This window comes from Thermobia domestica, chromosome 4 (genome assembly GCF_964235325.1).
Source record: "Thermobia domestica chromosome 4, izTheDome1.hap1.1, whole genome shotgun sequence".
NCBI classification, from domain to species: Eukaryota; Metazoa; Arthropoda; class Insecta; order Zygentoma; family Lepismatidae; genus Thermobia; species Thermobia domestica.
Genome location: NC_137457.1, coordinates 241,752,775 through 241,766,363, shown reverse-complemented (window position 1 = coordinate 241,766,363; position 13,589 = coordinate 241,752,775). Strand labels below are relative to the sequence as shown.

The window sequence follows — 13,589 nt, the reverse complement described above, 5'->3', positions numbered from 1 at the left end:
AGAAGGATTCGAGAAACATGATTTTTAATAATTTGTATACTAACATACTAATAAAACCCAGAGAAACTCATAGTGGTGACCAATCTTGTCCCCCTTTCCCCGACAAAATCTGAAATGACGTTACTGGTCCCAATTACCGAAAACATGACAAAAACGTTGAAATTCCAGTTTAATATTTCTAAAACTCGGTACTTAGAGGTTTTTGAGATTGTTGATTTCGAATTTGATACTATTTTTTTAAAGGCAGATTCAATATGGAAATCTTAAAATAAGAAGTAATTCGATTTAAACAAAAATTAGTAGACCTATTGAGGCGTTTCCAGGTCGCCGATTTTGAGTTTTAAATATATTAATGACAAAATGAATTTCCTTACTATTTTGTGTTGAATATTTTCATTTATTATTATTATTATTCAATTTAAATTAACCAAAACGAAAACGTGAAATTCACGTCTAAAAGCGAATTTATACAATGGTAGAGAAAACAATGGATACAACGAAAAGGGGGGGCTTTGTTTTACATTAATAGAGAACAATTTTTGTTTGAAAGTGTTTGAGAAGTAGGATCTCATGGGACTTTTGGCTTCTTTTTAATTTTTGCGATTTAAACTGGAAACGATAATAATAATAATAATAATAATAATAATAATAATAATAATAATAATATTGCTAATGCTTCAGTAATTTGAACAATCAATGCAAACTTTATTTTCATTTACTTCATTGTATTTTATTTACACAGTTGAAATTTACTTGCTTTCAGTCCTTGATTTATTAAAAAAAAAAAAACATCAAACGCAAGGACATGGAGTGTGATTGTAAACTGCGTTTACTTGTGTTCTGAGCGTGGTCTCGATGTCACAAGTTTGACACTGAGATTGAAATAGATTTCGTCTGCCTGGTACTTGCAACTGGCCCTCAAAATTGCCATTTCTAATGGTAATGATATTAACCGAACTATTTTGAGTCTTAAAAGTCTCCAAATTGAAACTTTGATTACGGATTTCGCCACGTTTTTGGCAATCAGAATCACTGAGCGGTCATATCGTTTGGGTATGGAACAAGATTTAAAAAAAAAAATGTCAGTCACACAAAGGATCTCCTGTTCTTCTATTGCGTAGTCAGTTTAGTTATTAATTAGTTCGAATGTGAAGTTACTCTCAATACGTTTTCAAAATGGCCCGATTCACTGCCAGATCCTGTACAGTTGTAAATTACGGAGTGCATTTTTCGAGAAAGCATATGCACAAACTTGTTTAAAGTAATGAAGTATATCTTCACTATATCAGCTAGTAATGCTCATCTCAAATGAATGTTTAGTGTAATGAAAGCTTTATAGTCAGATGATAGAATTTAACAATTGTGATGGCTGAAATTTGTGTTCAAATGAACCTGAAAACGATCTGCCAATATTTCAATGAAACCATTCTGAAAAGTAAGACTATTTTTGAAGCAGTGAAGAGTTCCAAAAAAATATGAAGGTTGGGATTTGTAATCACCAGTGTTGAATTCAGACTTCTGTACAAGGGGGGTGCAATAAAAATCTAAGGGGTACATTAAAAAAAAAGAACTTCCGGATTTGGTCCGGCAAGCCATTATAACTCAAATTTTTCCAAAGAATTTCCTTCGTCCCACCAGGCGAATGCCGGAATGCATAAAAAGTTCAAAACACAGAAATTTTTCTTTAAAAACCAATGTGGAATCCCTTACATTACACTTCCATGTGAGAGATTCTCTTTTTTGACTTTTGCCTTCCTCCCTTGCTCCCAGCAGTGCAAGAAGGCTTCTAAAACAGCACGTCTCGAAGCCTACATGATACATATGTGAAGAATGAGACAGAAAGATGAAGACTAATGATCATCCTTGTTCGGGGCTGTTTAATTTTGTTTACCAGGTCCTTACTATAGTACCTTCCAATCTTTTTATATTAACATTTTATGACAATTCTAGCTCTCTTTCCTCTCTTCGTGCTATATTTATGACTTAATTAGAATAATCAGGTTGGGCAAAAGAAGAAACTAATTTTCTTTTTTAAAAAAACAAAAATCTCTGCTTTTAAGACTATTTCCGAAAAAATTCAACAGAAAAAGTAAATATTTCAATGCATGTGTATAGATATTCTAGGGGGGGGGGGGGGCTCAGATCCCCTTGAACAGCCTGAATTCAACACTCGTAATTATTAATATTTTGGTAAATTTTAATTTAGGTCGGTAAAGTATACATTAGTGGTAATATAGTGTTAGTGATATCTATATTATAAAATTGAAAGTAACTATTTTTGTGACTCTTAATCTCTTGAACCACCCTACTGATCTCGATCAAATTTTTGACGTAGATGCAGTTCTGGCCTGGAAGTGCATTTAACTATTCACTTTGACTGTAGGGGAGAGGGAGAAGGGAGAATTATAAAAAAAAAATAAATCTTAATATCTCTTGAACCAAATGACCGATCTTGATCAAATTTTCAACATAGATGACGTTCGTGTCTGGGAATTACCATTTCACTTTGACCAAACAAGGTAGGGGTGGTGGAGGAGGAGGAGATATACAAAAATCAATAAATATAAAAATAAAAAAAGTGACCATGTTCGTGAGTTAATAACTCTTGAATCACCCGATCGATCTTAATCAAATTTTCAACATAGATGAAGTTCGAACCTGGGAAGCTTTTATCATTTCACTTTGATGGTAGTTCTTAGAGGAGGGGGAGGAGAGGAGGGGAAATACACGAAAATGAATAAAACTTAATAACTCTTGAACTTAATATCTCGATCAAACTTTCAACATAGATAAGGTTCAGGCCTGGAATTCTTTTAATAGGACACTTTTACTTTGGCGGTAGAACTTAGGGGTGGGGAGAGGGATATTTATATATAAAAATAAATAAAACTTAACTCTTGGGAACCACGCAACCGATCTCGATCAAATTTTCAACATAGATGACATTCGGGCCTAGGATAATTTTTATCATTTAACTTTGACAGTGCAACGTAGGGGACGGGGAGGAGGAGATATATATGTAAAAAATGAAATTGAAAGTGACTGTGCTTGTGATTTCATCACTCTTGAACCACCCAACCGATCTCGATCAAATGTTCAACATAGATGAGGTTCAGGCATGAGATTTTATTCATGTATTTACTTTGACGAGAGAACTTAGGGGAGGGGGAGGAAAAGTTAAAAAAAATAAAAGTAATTCTTGAACCAAACCATTAATCTCGACAAAAATTTTAACAGATGAGCTTCGGGCCGGAGATGTTTTTACCATTTCACTTTGACGGTAGAAGTTAGGGGAGGGGGAAATATATAAAAATAAGTAAATTTTAATAACTCTTAAACCACCAGACCGATCTCGATGAAATTTTCAATCTAGATGAAGTTCGAATCTGAGATAGTTTTTGTCATATCACCTAGACGGTGTAACTTAAGGGAAGGGGAGAGACATTTGAAAATGATCGAAAATGACCGATGTTCAGAGCCAGATTTAGGCATGGGCCCGGGACCAGGGCGGCATTTAAAAATATTTTAAAAAACGATCAACTATTTAAAATACATATTTCACCAACGACTCAATAAAATAAGCGAAAGTCATTTTTATAATGGCCTTGATTACGATAATATTGTAGCAGATTGTTGTAGCAAATAATGTAATAAATCACTTGGTTATTATGGTGGTTTGATCAGTTGTCGGTGTATCTGCTAAAAGGGCGGCAGTAGGCAGCTCGACACTCGTACTTGTGGATGAACTGAAAGGTATGTTCCGTAAAATGGGTGGTGAGAAAGAACTAAAAACTGTTCAGACTGTTCTTGAAACTGATGGTGAATGCATAGCAAGCAGACCTAAAAGATTAAGAAAAAGGAAGAAATTATTTGATGAATTAGAAGAGGAAAAGGAGGTAGAAAACCCAGATCATCGTCTTCAAGAAATCTTTGTTGTGGTCATTGATAAGCTTCTTTCCAAATTGTACCAGAGACTCGCGGTCTACAATGAATTTCTCAGCAAATTTTCCTTTTTTACAAATCTATGCATCTTGAGTGCCGAAGAAATCACTACAGCAGCAACTTCTCTGCAGGAAGTGTATGTAGCTAATATCGAGGAATCTTCGTTTGTTGGCTCAGTGGTAGAGCGTTCACCTCTGGTGCTAGGGGTTCCGGGTTCGATCCCAGCCCTCGCCAAGTGAACTTTGTGGTGGACAAACACCGTGTGCGTGGGTTTTCTCGGGGTTCTCCCGTTTCCTCCCACTTTCTTCATTCCACCATTTCATTCATTACTCATCATCACCGTCTCCTTTAGCCTAACCGGCATAACCGTGGGACGTAAAACTCAAAGATTTCATTTCATTTTTTCTTCGTTTGTTGTTGAGTGCCTTCATTTAAAGGACTTTAAGCTCATGAGAAGTTGGGAAGTGCTGAAGAAATGTCACTATTGCAACTTAAACGATTTCTCATATCGAAATATATATGATCAAAATGACGAATATCAGTGTCGAATTCATAGTATTCGGGATCGCTGAGATGAACAATAATACTTCCGATGCCGAGCCCCGCAACATGGGGAGGGGAGACGGATATATATAATAATTACCGAAAATGACCAATATCAAAGAGCACTTTAGTAATAGTAAAAAGTGACTGATTAACGGAACATATTACTATTTTTCCTTAATTTAACCCAGCGAAGCGGGAATTGATGCTAGCTAAAAATTATAATTGTTAAAAGTTATACGGTGATAATAACATGTAGAAATCTCTTTTTAGATTTGCGTACTCAATCTGATACGAGATAGCTGTTTTAACCCATTCGCATGGTCTCTTTTAATACTTCATCTAGCATTATAATCCATGCCTTTCTCGATCCACCTTCTGCCTCCTTTTTCTTTCAAACAGAACATTCTGAATGTCATATTAGAGTAGGAGTCATCAAACTCTTCTCTTTCCCATGACTAGTATCTGCCTTATTTCGATTATTTCTCCAAATTTCGCCTATTCTTATATTTTCTGCCCAAAATACACCAAGTATTGTGCGACAATACCAAATCTCTACAGCTTCCAACCTTTACCTCTTCTTCTTCTTCTTTTTCGTTCTTTTACCCCTTGATTACTGCCCGTATCATGCAAATCTCCAACTAAAGTTCTCGATGAAGCGTTTCTTTACTTCCATTGAAATATTTTTTGGAAATTAGTAGTTGAATGTTTGCCTCGCTTCAGTTATTTTTGTTGCCAAATCTCTTACTTTTCTTTTGTTCGTAATAATAACACTTCCTACATATGGAAACGTTTTCACATGTTCTGTTTAATTATTGTTTTGTTCTTTTCTTGTACATTTCGTGACTTTTGTTTTCTTCTACTCTGTTCTTGTTTTACATATTTCGTTTAGTAGTACGTGTAAGTATACAAAAGATAACTGAAACTATATTTACTAGAATAATATGTCATTAGTGAATCTTGCTGTATATCTCTCAATACTTCGTTGTGTTCTCTGCAGATGAAGAATGTCTTAATTTATTATATCTCTGTCTCCGATCAGGACGGCCTATAGTTTTCATAGCCCCCCCCCCCCCCCAAAAAAAAAAAAATCAGCGGAAATTTCAGAGTTGAAATTAATCACAACTGAATGACTTCATAAAACTTCAACAAACTGAAAACTTCAAAAAATGTATTTTTTATAACGAATCCTTCAGAAGCGAGGGTCCCTCGACGTTTGTCGGGGCTCCTTTCCCCTATGAGCGGACCTGCTCCTATTAATATGTCAAGACAGGTAGTACACATTCACTGAAGATTTTCGTCTTCAATTAGATCGAGATTTTACTTTTTAATATGAAACTGTTCCATACCATTTATTGCATTGCTTTTTGTAAATTAAGAAACTTGGAAGAATTTCATATTTTAATTACGTACATCCATATATGTTTTACCAAGTAATATTTTAGGTTATAGTGATCAAGTATATGCCACATAGTTGATAATTGTTGATGTTCTTTCTTGCAGTTCATCCTGATTTCTGTCACAGAGAAAAAGAGTTAGTGGATAAACAAGCTCGTAGAAAACTCATCTTCGCAAGTGTCCTGTGTGTTATATTTATGGTAGGAGAAGTAATAGGTAAGGATGTTTTATATATATTATTTATGTTTGCCATTTAAATGTAAATTTATTAAAAATAAATAAATAGTAACACTTCTGTGCTCCGTAATGAACTACGTGTAAATATGTAGAATAATACAATAGTAGTTATGGTAACAATAATTCGAAACTATAGAAATGAGAAATAATCAACTATTATGAAATCTAGGTTTTCAATCTCATTTTCAAAAGTAAGAGAAATAAGTATTCTGCATATATATATATATAAAATCGTGGCCCCGCGTAGCGTAGTCGCTAACGCTCTCGCTTCTGGTCCGACCGGTCCCGGGTTAGATTCCCGATGGGGACATTCGTTTGTAAAAGTGTAAAAGCTTTTTTTAGGTCAGTCATCCTCTGAGTGAGGTTTTTCTCATTTACATCAAGCAAAAACCGGAATGGTAACTAATATAATAGGCCCAGGCCGCTTTCTTCCTCCCCAATTTCCCGGGTAGTGTGATCGCCGAAGTGTGTCATCTCTCATACGTGACGGGTTAACATGGCATAGATGCCAAAAGCCCAGAAATCCAATTCCTAACCCTAATTTTATGTACATATGTAAAAGAATTAGATGTAAAAGATTTATACATGTATATGTATAAATCGTTAACATTTTTGGTGTATGAAAGTATTACACGCTATAAAAATGAGAAAATTTTATAGCGTTACCCTCACAATATTTTCGTTACCTTTCAGAAATGAAGTTATTTCAATTAACGTTTTAATTAAGTATTCATTAATTTATTTCGTGTTTTCTTATGCAGCTGAAAAGTTAGCGCTCGTGTCTCTGGTATACGCGGTTCCGAAACAGGATTTTCAGTAGAGCACTAGAATTTTTAAGTCTTCACTCAGCATTCAGATGCTATTGGGTATCTTTTGTGTATTTACAAGTAGTATATGTGTAAAAAGTATGTTTATCATTGTGAGGAGAAAGTAAACAACAATCTGCTAGCTAACAGTGTATTTTTCTACATATACAGTTCATAAAGAAATAACAATTTTCTTCAACCAACGAACAACATAACTCTTAGCGTCACATAAGTTTATTTTTATTTTTTAAAAATTTTCTTGAAAACTACACAACTATTATATGTATTAAGCTAGGCCTATAATAAATGTTTATTGATGTCACTGTCATGATTTTGGTGTTCTTTAAAAATTTCTCCATATGATTCACTATTAGCGTACAGCGTATTGCTTCTTTTGCCATTTAAAAGTGTCCGTTGCACCTGTAGAATTTCCCCACAATAAATTGCGGTACAGTAAGGTGAGTGAAAAAGAACATAACACACTGAAATAATCATTTTCTCACTTATAGACCTTTTAAATTTCCGTAATACATATAAGTCTGTTGATTAGTACCTGAGTAAGTGTTTTCCAGTTTAATTTTGTATACTTGTATATATGCCAAGCAATTTTACATTATCTTGATTATCTAAGATATATATGGTCATTTATTTAAGTAGAAGAAATGGGTTACAGTTTTAATCGTATTTAATGTCAAGCTATTTGTTTTACACTGTGGAGAAAAAAACGTTTAGTATTTCTTTATTTTTAATGTTCAGGTTAAGTATGCTAATATCGTTTGTAATAAAGTTGGTGTCGTTACATACATTGTTATTTTATGTGGTAGGTAATTAGACAGAATGTTCATATACACTAAAAATAAGAACGGGCCTAGTATTGAGCCTTGAGGAACACCAGTTGAAATTACCAGCTACCTACGATTATTGAGGTAGATCTTAAAAAGGGATAGGCCAATACATGCATACATGCATACCTTAGAACTGTAATTTTATAAGCAATATGTTATGTAGTACTGTGTCAAAGGCTGTACTTAAGTCAATCAAAGTAGTATACATACATGAGCCAAACTCAAAATCATTAATTATTTCATTTACAACCACCTCAACAGCATTAATAGTGGTATACCCGATCTGAATCCGAAATGAGCAACATTAATTAATGAATTCTGTTCAAAATAAGGAAACAATTGCTTTTTTTACACAGTATTCTATAATCTTAGTAAACACTGGAACAAGAGATATAGGCCAGTAGCTACCACGGTTATCTCTATCCTTCTTGTAAATAGCCACTGCCATAGTTACTGTTAGGCTATCTGGGTTGTCACATGCCTTCACTTAATGTCCAATTAATAAGGTACGTGATTGGGGAACTATTATTTCAATTATATGTTTTATAACAACGGTAGATAAATCATAAAAATCTTCGCTATAAGAATTTTTCATTTTTGACACGATATTAAGAATTTCTTCTACAATAACCTGTATCCATTTAAAGTTGAGATGGTGAAGTTGAGGCAAACTTTTCCTATCAAGATAATTATTAATATCATTGTTAATGTTATCTATGTAATTTACAGAACCACTATTTAAATGTTTTTGATTGTTTTACAAAGAAACTATTAAACTCATTGGGTGTAATACTTGACAATTTTCTTTGTCTTAATTTCTTTTGTGATTATCGACAAGCACATTCGCATTTACTTACATTAGCTATGTATTCTTCATGAGCTTATAGTTTGGCTATTTTTTCTATATTTTTGCATGCTTTCATCTCATTATTGCAATTTTTATCATTATCATGTAATCTGACCATTATAACTCTTAGATGACTCTGAAGTAAATCATGTTAGATTGTCTTTAATTTATTATTACCTATGCAGACAGTTCTAAGGCTTGTTGAATGCCTACTTCGTATTTTCAGCTCATTGATTTATATTTGAAAGTACTTTTCGTTTTTTTTTTCTTTTATTTTTTCTTTTTTCTTTCTTGAAAATGAAGGATTTCAATGGTTTCTTATTCCAGTTTATTGCAATATCACCTCAATCCTTTAAAATGACCGTTTGCTATCAAAATCACCTTTGTCTACAGGTATATACTAATCTGCGAAGGAGTGAAAATGCTGTTTGGTGTCTCTAATCATGATACTGGCTCGTATTCAAAAGACGGGCGATCAATAATACGATTCCTTCAGATTTCAGACATGGATCTTGGAGCGAATTTTCAAATTCAGAGCGCTGGCGATCTACTGTTTTCTGCGGGTGCTGTTCATGGTTTGATACTACTGTACAGAGCATTTGATAATAATTCTGTATTTGATAATAATCAGTGCTTGGGTGCACCTGCTAACAAGGATTCTTGTTCATCCTTTTTCATTTTATCATTTATTTGCTGAATTTTCGTTCTTGAAAGGACTGTTTATACTATAGGCAATAGTTTGTGCTGCGCATATGATAATTCAAAAATCGGCATTTTCGAAAATCGGACACACTTCAGGTCCAAAGGTTGCAGAATTTTTGAATGTCAACTTCTGTTTCATTTGTTCTAATCATTACGTATTTACTTTTTTACTTTTAGGTGGATTTTTAGCTAACAGTCTTGCTATTGCGACAGATGCTGCGCATCTACTAACAGACTTCGCCAGTTTTATGATTTCACTTTTTGCATTATGGGTAGCTTCAAGACCTGCAACACAGCGAATGAGTTTTGGATGGCACAGGGCAGGTAAGTGTTTATATGTTACCATTTTGTTATGTATAGAGTAATATACTCAATATTTTAATCCACATTGTAGGCAGTTCCTATTTAGGTATTGTGTCGCTCTGAGATTCAATATTTTGTCGTCTATCGAAATGTAAATTATTTAGTTATGTTAAAGGTGGTTATAAAGTATTCGGTCAATTAGGAAACTGATAAATAGTACATTCCCTTAGTACAAAAGATCGATATAGCTATTCTCAAAACATTTTTTTAATTGTTCCATCATGTTTATTCTTTTCAACATATTATGTCCATATAAGATAGCTAGCTAGTTGTATTTGATTAAACAGTTTTATTACACTTTGAAATTTGCTATGTTTATAGGAAGTCTTATACAGGGCAAGTCAAAATGATGGACCTGATTTCAGAAATTTACTGTGAAATGTAATAAACATATGTTATTGTGAGACATTTGCTAAGAAAGGTAGCCTAAACTGTGTTCTATGTGTGCACCCCATGTAATACGGCACACATCAAGCCGATAGTCTATCTTCTGCCAAACGTTTTGTAGCAAGCTGCAATCAAAATCAGCAATGACTGCTGTGATGCACGGCCCGAATCTCTGAAATGTTCATACCACTTACGAATAACCTTCTCCGTAGGTAGTCTCTCCGATAGCTGACACGGAAATGCCGTTGCACACTAATCACAGACTTATTTACATGATAATCAAGCACATAGAATGATCTCTGTTCTTCAGTCAACGTCATTTTTCTTAACTGTTCTCTGCTAAGTCTTAGCGGTAGAAAGTGGAAACACTGACGTGGAAACTAAACTTTGAAAGTTAACGTTTTGAAACACATGTCTCAAAATAACATATGTTTATTAGATTTCACAGAATAAATTTCTAACATCGGGTCCATCATTTTGACTTTTCTTCTGTCAGTCCGTTTGTCGACAGATATCACAGAATAAACGGAAAAGAAATAGCGAGAAGCTGTTTCTTGGAATCGATTCAGCGTACCAAGAATGTGCTACACTTTCTCCATTAACCAGAATTAACAGAAATCAACCAATTCATTTTCAATTCCGGATCAGTAGAGTGTAAAAATGGTGATAAATAGTGAAAAATGTGGTTTTGGTGTGGATTCAGCATCCCAAGATTATGCTAAACTTTCTCCATTAACCAGAATTAACAGAAATCAACCAATTTAGTTTCAATTCCGGATCGGTACAGTGTGAAAATGGTGATAAATAGTGAAAAATGTGGTTTTGGCATGGATTCAGTGTGTCAAGAATAAGTTTTGTCTCGACTTTTATCCTTCTATTGTAACCTAAAGTGTGAAAAATCTACAATTTTCGGTTTCAACTCTGATCGGCAGAGTAAAAATGGCAACAGGTAACCAAAAACAGTTATTGTTCTATAGATTCAGCATCCTCTTCTTTATTTCTCTATTTCAACTGGATGGTTCTAATATTGATTCCTATAGAGCGTAAACGGTATTGAGAGGCTACTTTTTTATTTTTCATTGATTGAAGATCTCAAGAATATATTTCATTCGAGATCTAATTCTTCTACTTTTTTAATTGGTTCCAGATATCAATTCTGCATATCAGAATTGAAGGATTTCTTAGATGAATGAGTTATGTTAACAAATATTGTTTGTAGTAAAATGAGTTCATACTGTTTCTTTTTTCGTTGAAAAATATTGCATTTTCTCCTTTATCTCCCTACCACATTTATTTTGTTGTAATGGTCATGGTCCCATACGATAATGATTCCAATGGTTTTATATGATGTTCTCACTACGAAAACACACTTTCACGAAACTGTTATATAATCCCTTTATCTTTCAAACCCTTCATTTAAGCTGTATAGACACACACAAAAACAATGAGAACTTTTGAAACCATCCACCAAAAGTAGGAGAAATATACAACAAAACAATTTTTCTGACAGACATTGGATCATTATTACAACTCGCCGTTTAAGAAACAATAGTCCAAATTATCATTGTCTGAAAATTACATTCTATAGATGGCGTCCTCATTTATGTATGTATTCTTCCAATCTGCCTTTGTGGTTCCTCATTGCTCACTGCAACATCTCAACTGGGACACTACGAATTTCATCTTGAATTGTTTGTTTCAATTCACCTAGTATGCCTTAGTCGAGTCGTGTAAATCCGACTTCTAATGTAGTCCCACGAGAAAACACCAGAAACCTATAAACTATGATGATCTTGGGGAAAAAAGAACAGAGAAACACCGAATTCTGAGACGATAAAGTAACTGAACAATTGTTGCATAGGTACCATTGATTGCTTGTCTTGCAGTGTGCGATATTACACCATCCAATTAAAACCAGGCTTCGTGAAATTGGAAAAATCGTTCAATGCAGGTGCAACAAAAGATTGCAGCATCTGAACATACTGATCCGTAGTGACAATTATTGCGATCTGTACTTCATTTTCGAAAAAAAGAAAATATGATGACTTTAAGTAACGAAACTATATTCCTACCATCTTCTTGCTGCTGTGTAAGAACATTCATCAACCTTATTAGGGATGCCATCTGCCAGTAACGATATTTCTGCTTGTTCACGTAACTTGTAAAATGAAAATAGGCCTCATTTTATGTTCACAACTTATCCAGAAATTTATCATCCTCCTTTGGGTCTGTTATACACCACAGAATATCGAGGCTGTACATGTTAATGAGTTTTCCCTATAAACCTACGTTAAGAGTCAGATTGTCGGGTTTACACGACTCGGCCAAGGACCCTGATCGGATTTTTTTTTTTTTAAATAAGTTTAAATGCAGCAAGTAATAGGGAACCTCAACAGCATATTGCGAGAACACATGGGAGAAGAACGCCATCTACAGGATGATATTCAGATATTGATAATTTGTATTACTCTCTGTTAAACGGCAATTTGTAATGATTCAATTTCTGACAGCAAAATTGTATTAGATTTATCCTAATTTGTTCGGTAGTGGTAGTTTTTTGTGTCACCCTGTATGTACGAGTTTGATACAATCGTAACTTAAACACCATACAACCGACATTAGCCCTATTCCAATCAATGTTAATACGAAATACTACATGCCAAAGTTATTAAAGTCTTTAATTTTCAGTTTTTTTTTTTTTTTTTTTTTTTTTTTTTAAGGAGAGGTGAAAGGATATTACATGTATAAGTATTTTTAAATAAAAATATTCTAACGAAATAGGGGATGCAATCTTTGGAAAAGGTTGAACAAGGAGTTGAAAATATACAAAAGGATGGCATCACATATCTACATTATACCCATGTTGAAACTATTTCTTAGAATTAACTTTTTATAAGGTAAACATGATCAAGCTGAGGAATACGTTAAATTACTTGCCCCTTATTGCAATAAGAACAATTTAGGAAAGTTTTTGAAGTACTATATCAATAAAAATTTAAGTTACAATTCTAATATTTGCAACAATTTTTTCTACAAATTTGAATTGTAATCCTAATATTTGCAACAATTCTTTCTACAAATTTGAGTTGCAGTTCTAATATTTGTAACAATTCCTTCTACAAATTTGAGTTGTAATTCTAATATTTGTAACAATTCTTTCTACAAATTTGAATTGTAATCCTAATATTTGCAACAATTCTGTCTACAAATTTGAGTTGCAATTCTAATATTTGTAACAATTCTTTCTACAAATTTGAATTGTAATCCTAATATTTGTAACAATTCTTTCTACAAATTTTATTTGCAATTCTAATATTTGTAACAATTCCTTCTACAAATTGAGTTGCAATTCTATTGTAACACTTCTTTTTACAAATTTTAGTTGCAATTCTAATATTTGTAACAATTCCTTCTACAAATTTGAGTTGTAATTTTAATATTTGTAACAATTCTTTCTACAAATTTGAGTTGTAATTCTACTATTTGTAACAATTCTTTCTACAAATTTGAGTTGTAATT

The 13,589-nt window shown here is 33.4% G+C and overlaps 1 protein-coding gene across 2 annotated transcripts in view; it reads left to right on the top strand.

Annotated features, from left to right (window-relative positions):
• Positions 1-13,589, top strand: part of LOC145683937 (proton-coupled zinc antiporter SLC30A2-like) — a 163,109-nt gene that overhangs the window by 134,989 nt on the left and 14,531 nt on the right. For both annotated transcript variants that reach the window (XM_081755633.1, XM_081755632.1), the window contains exons 3-4: positions 5,989-6,099; positions 9,498-9,644. In XM_081755633.1, the coding sequence (XP_081611759.1) occupies positions 5,989-6,099; positions 9,498-9,644 (258 nt within the window). The remainder of the gene's footprint in view (positions 1-5,988; positions 6,100-9,497; positions 9,645-13,589) is intronic.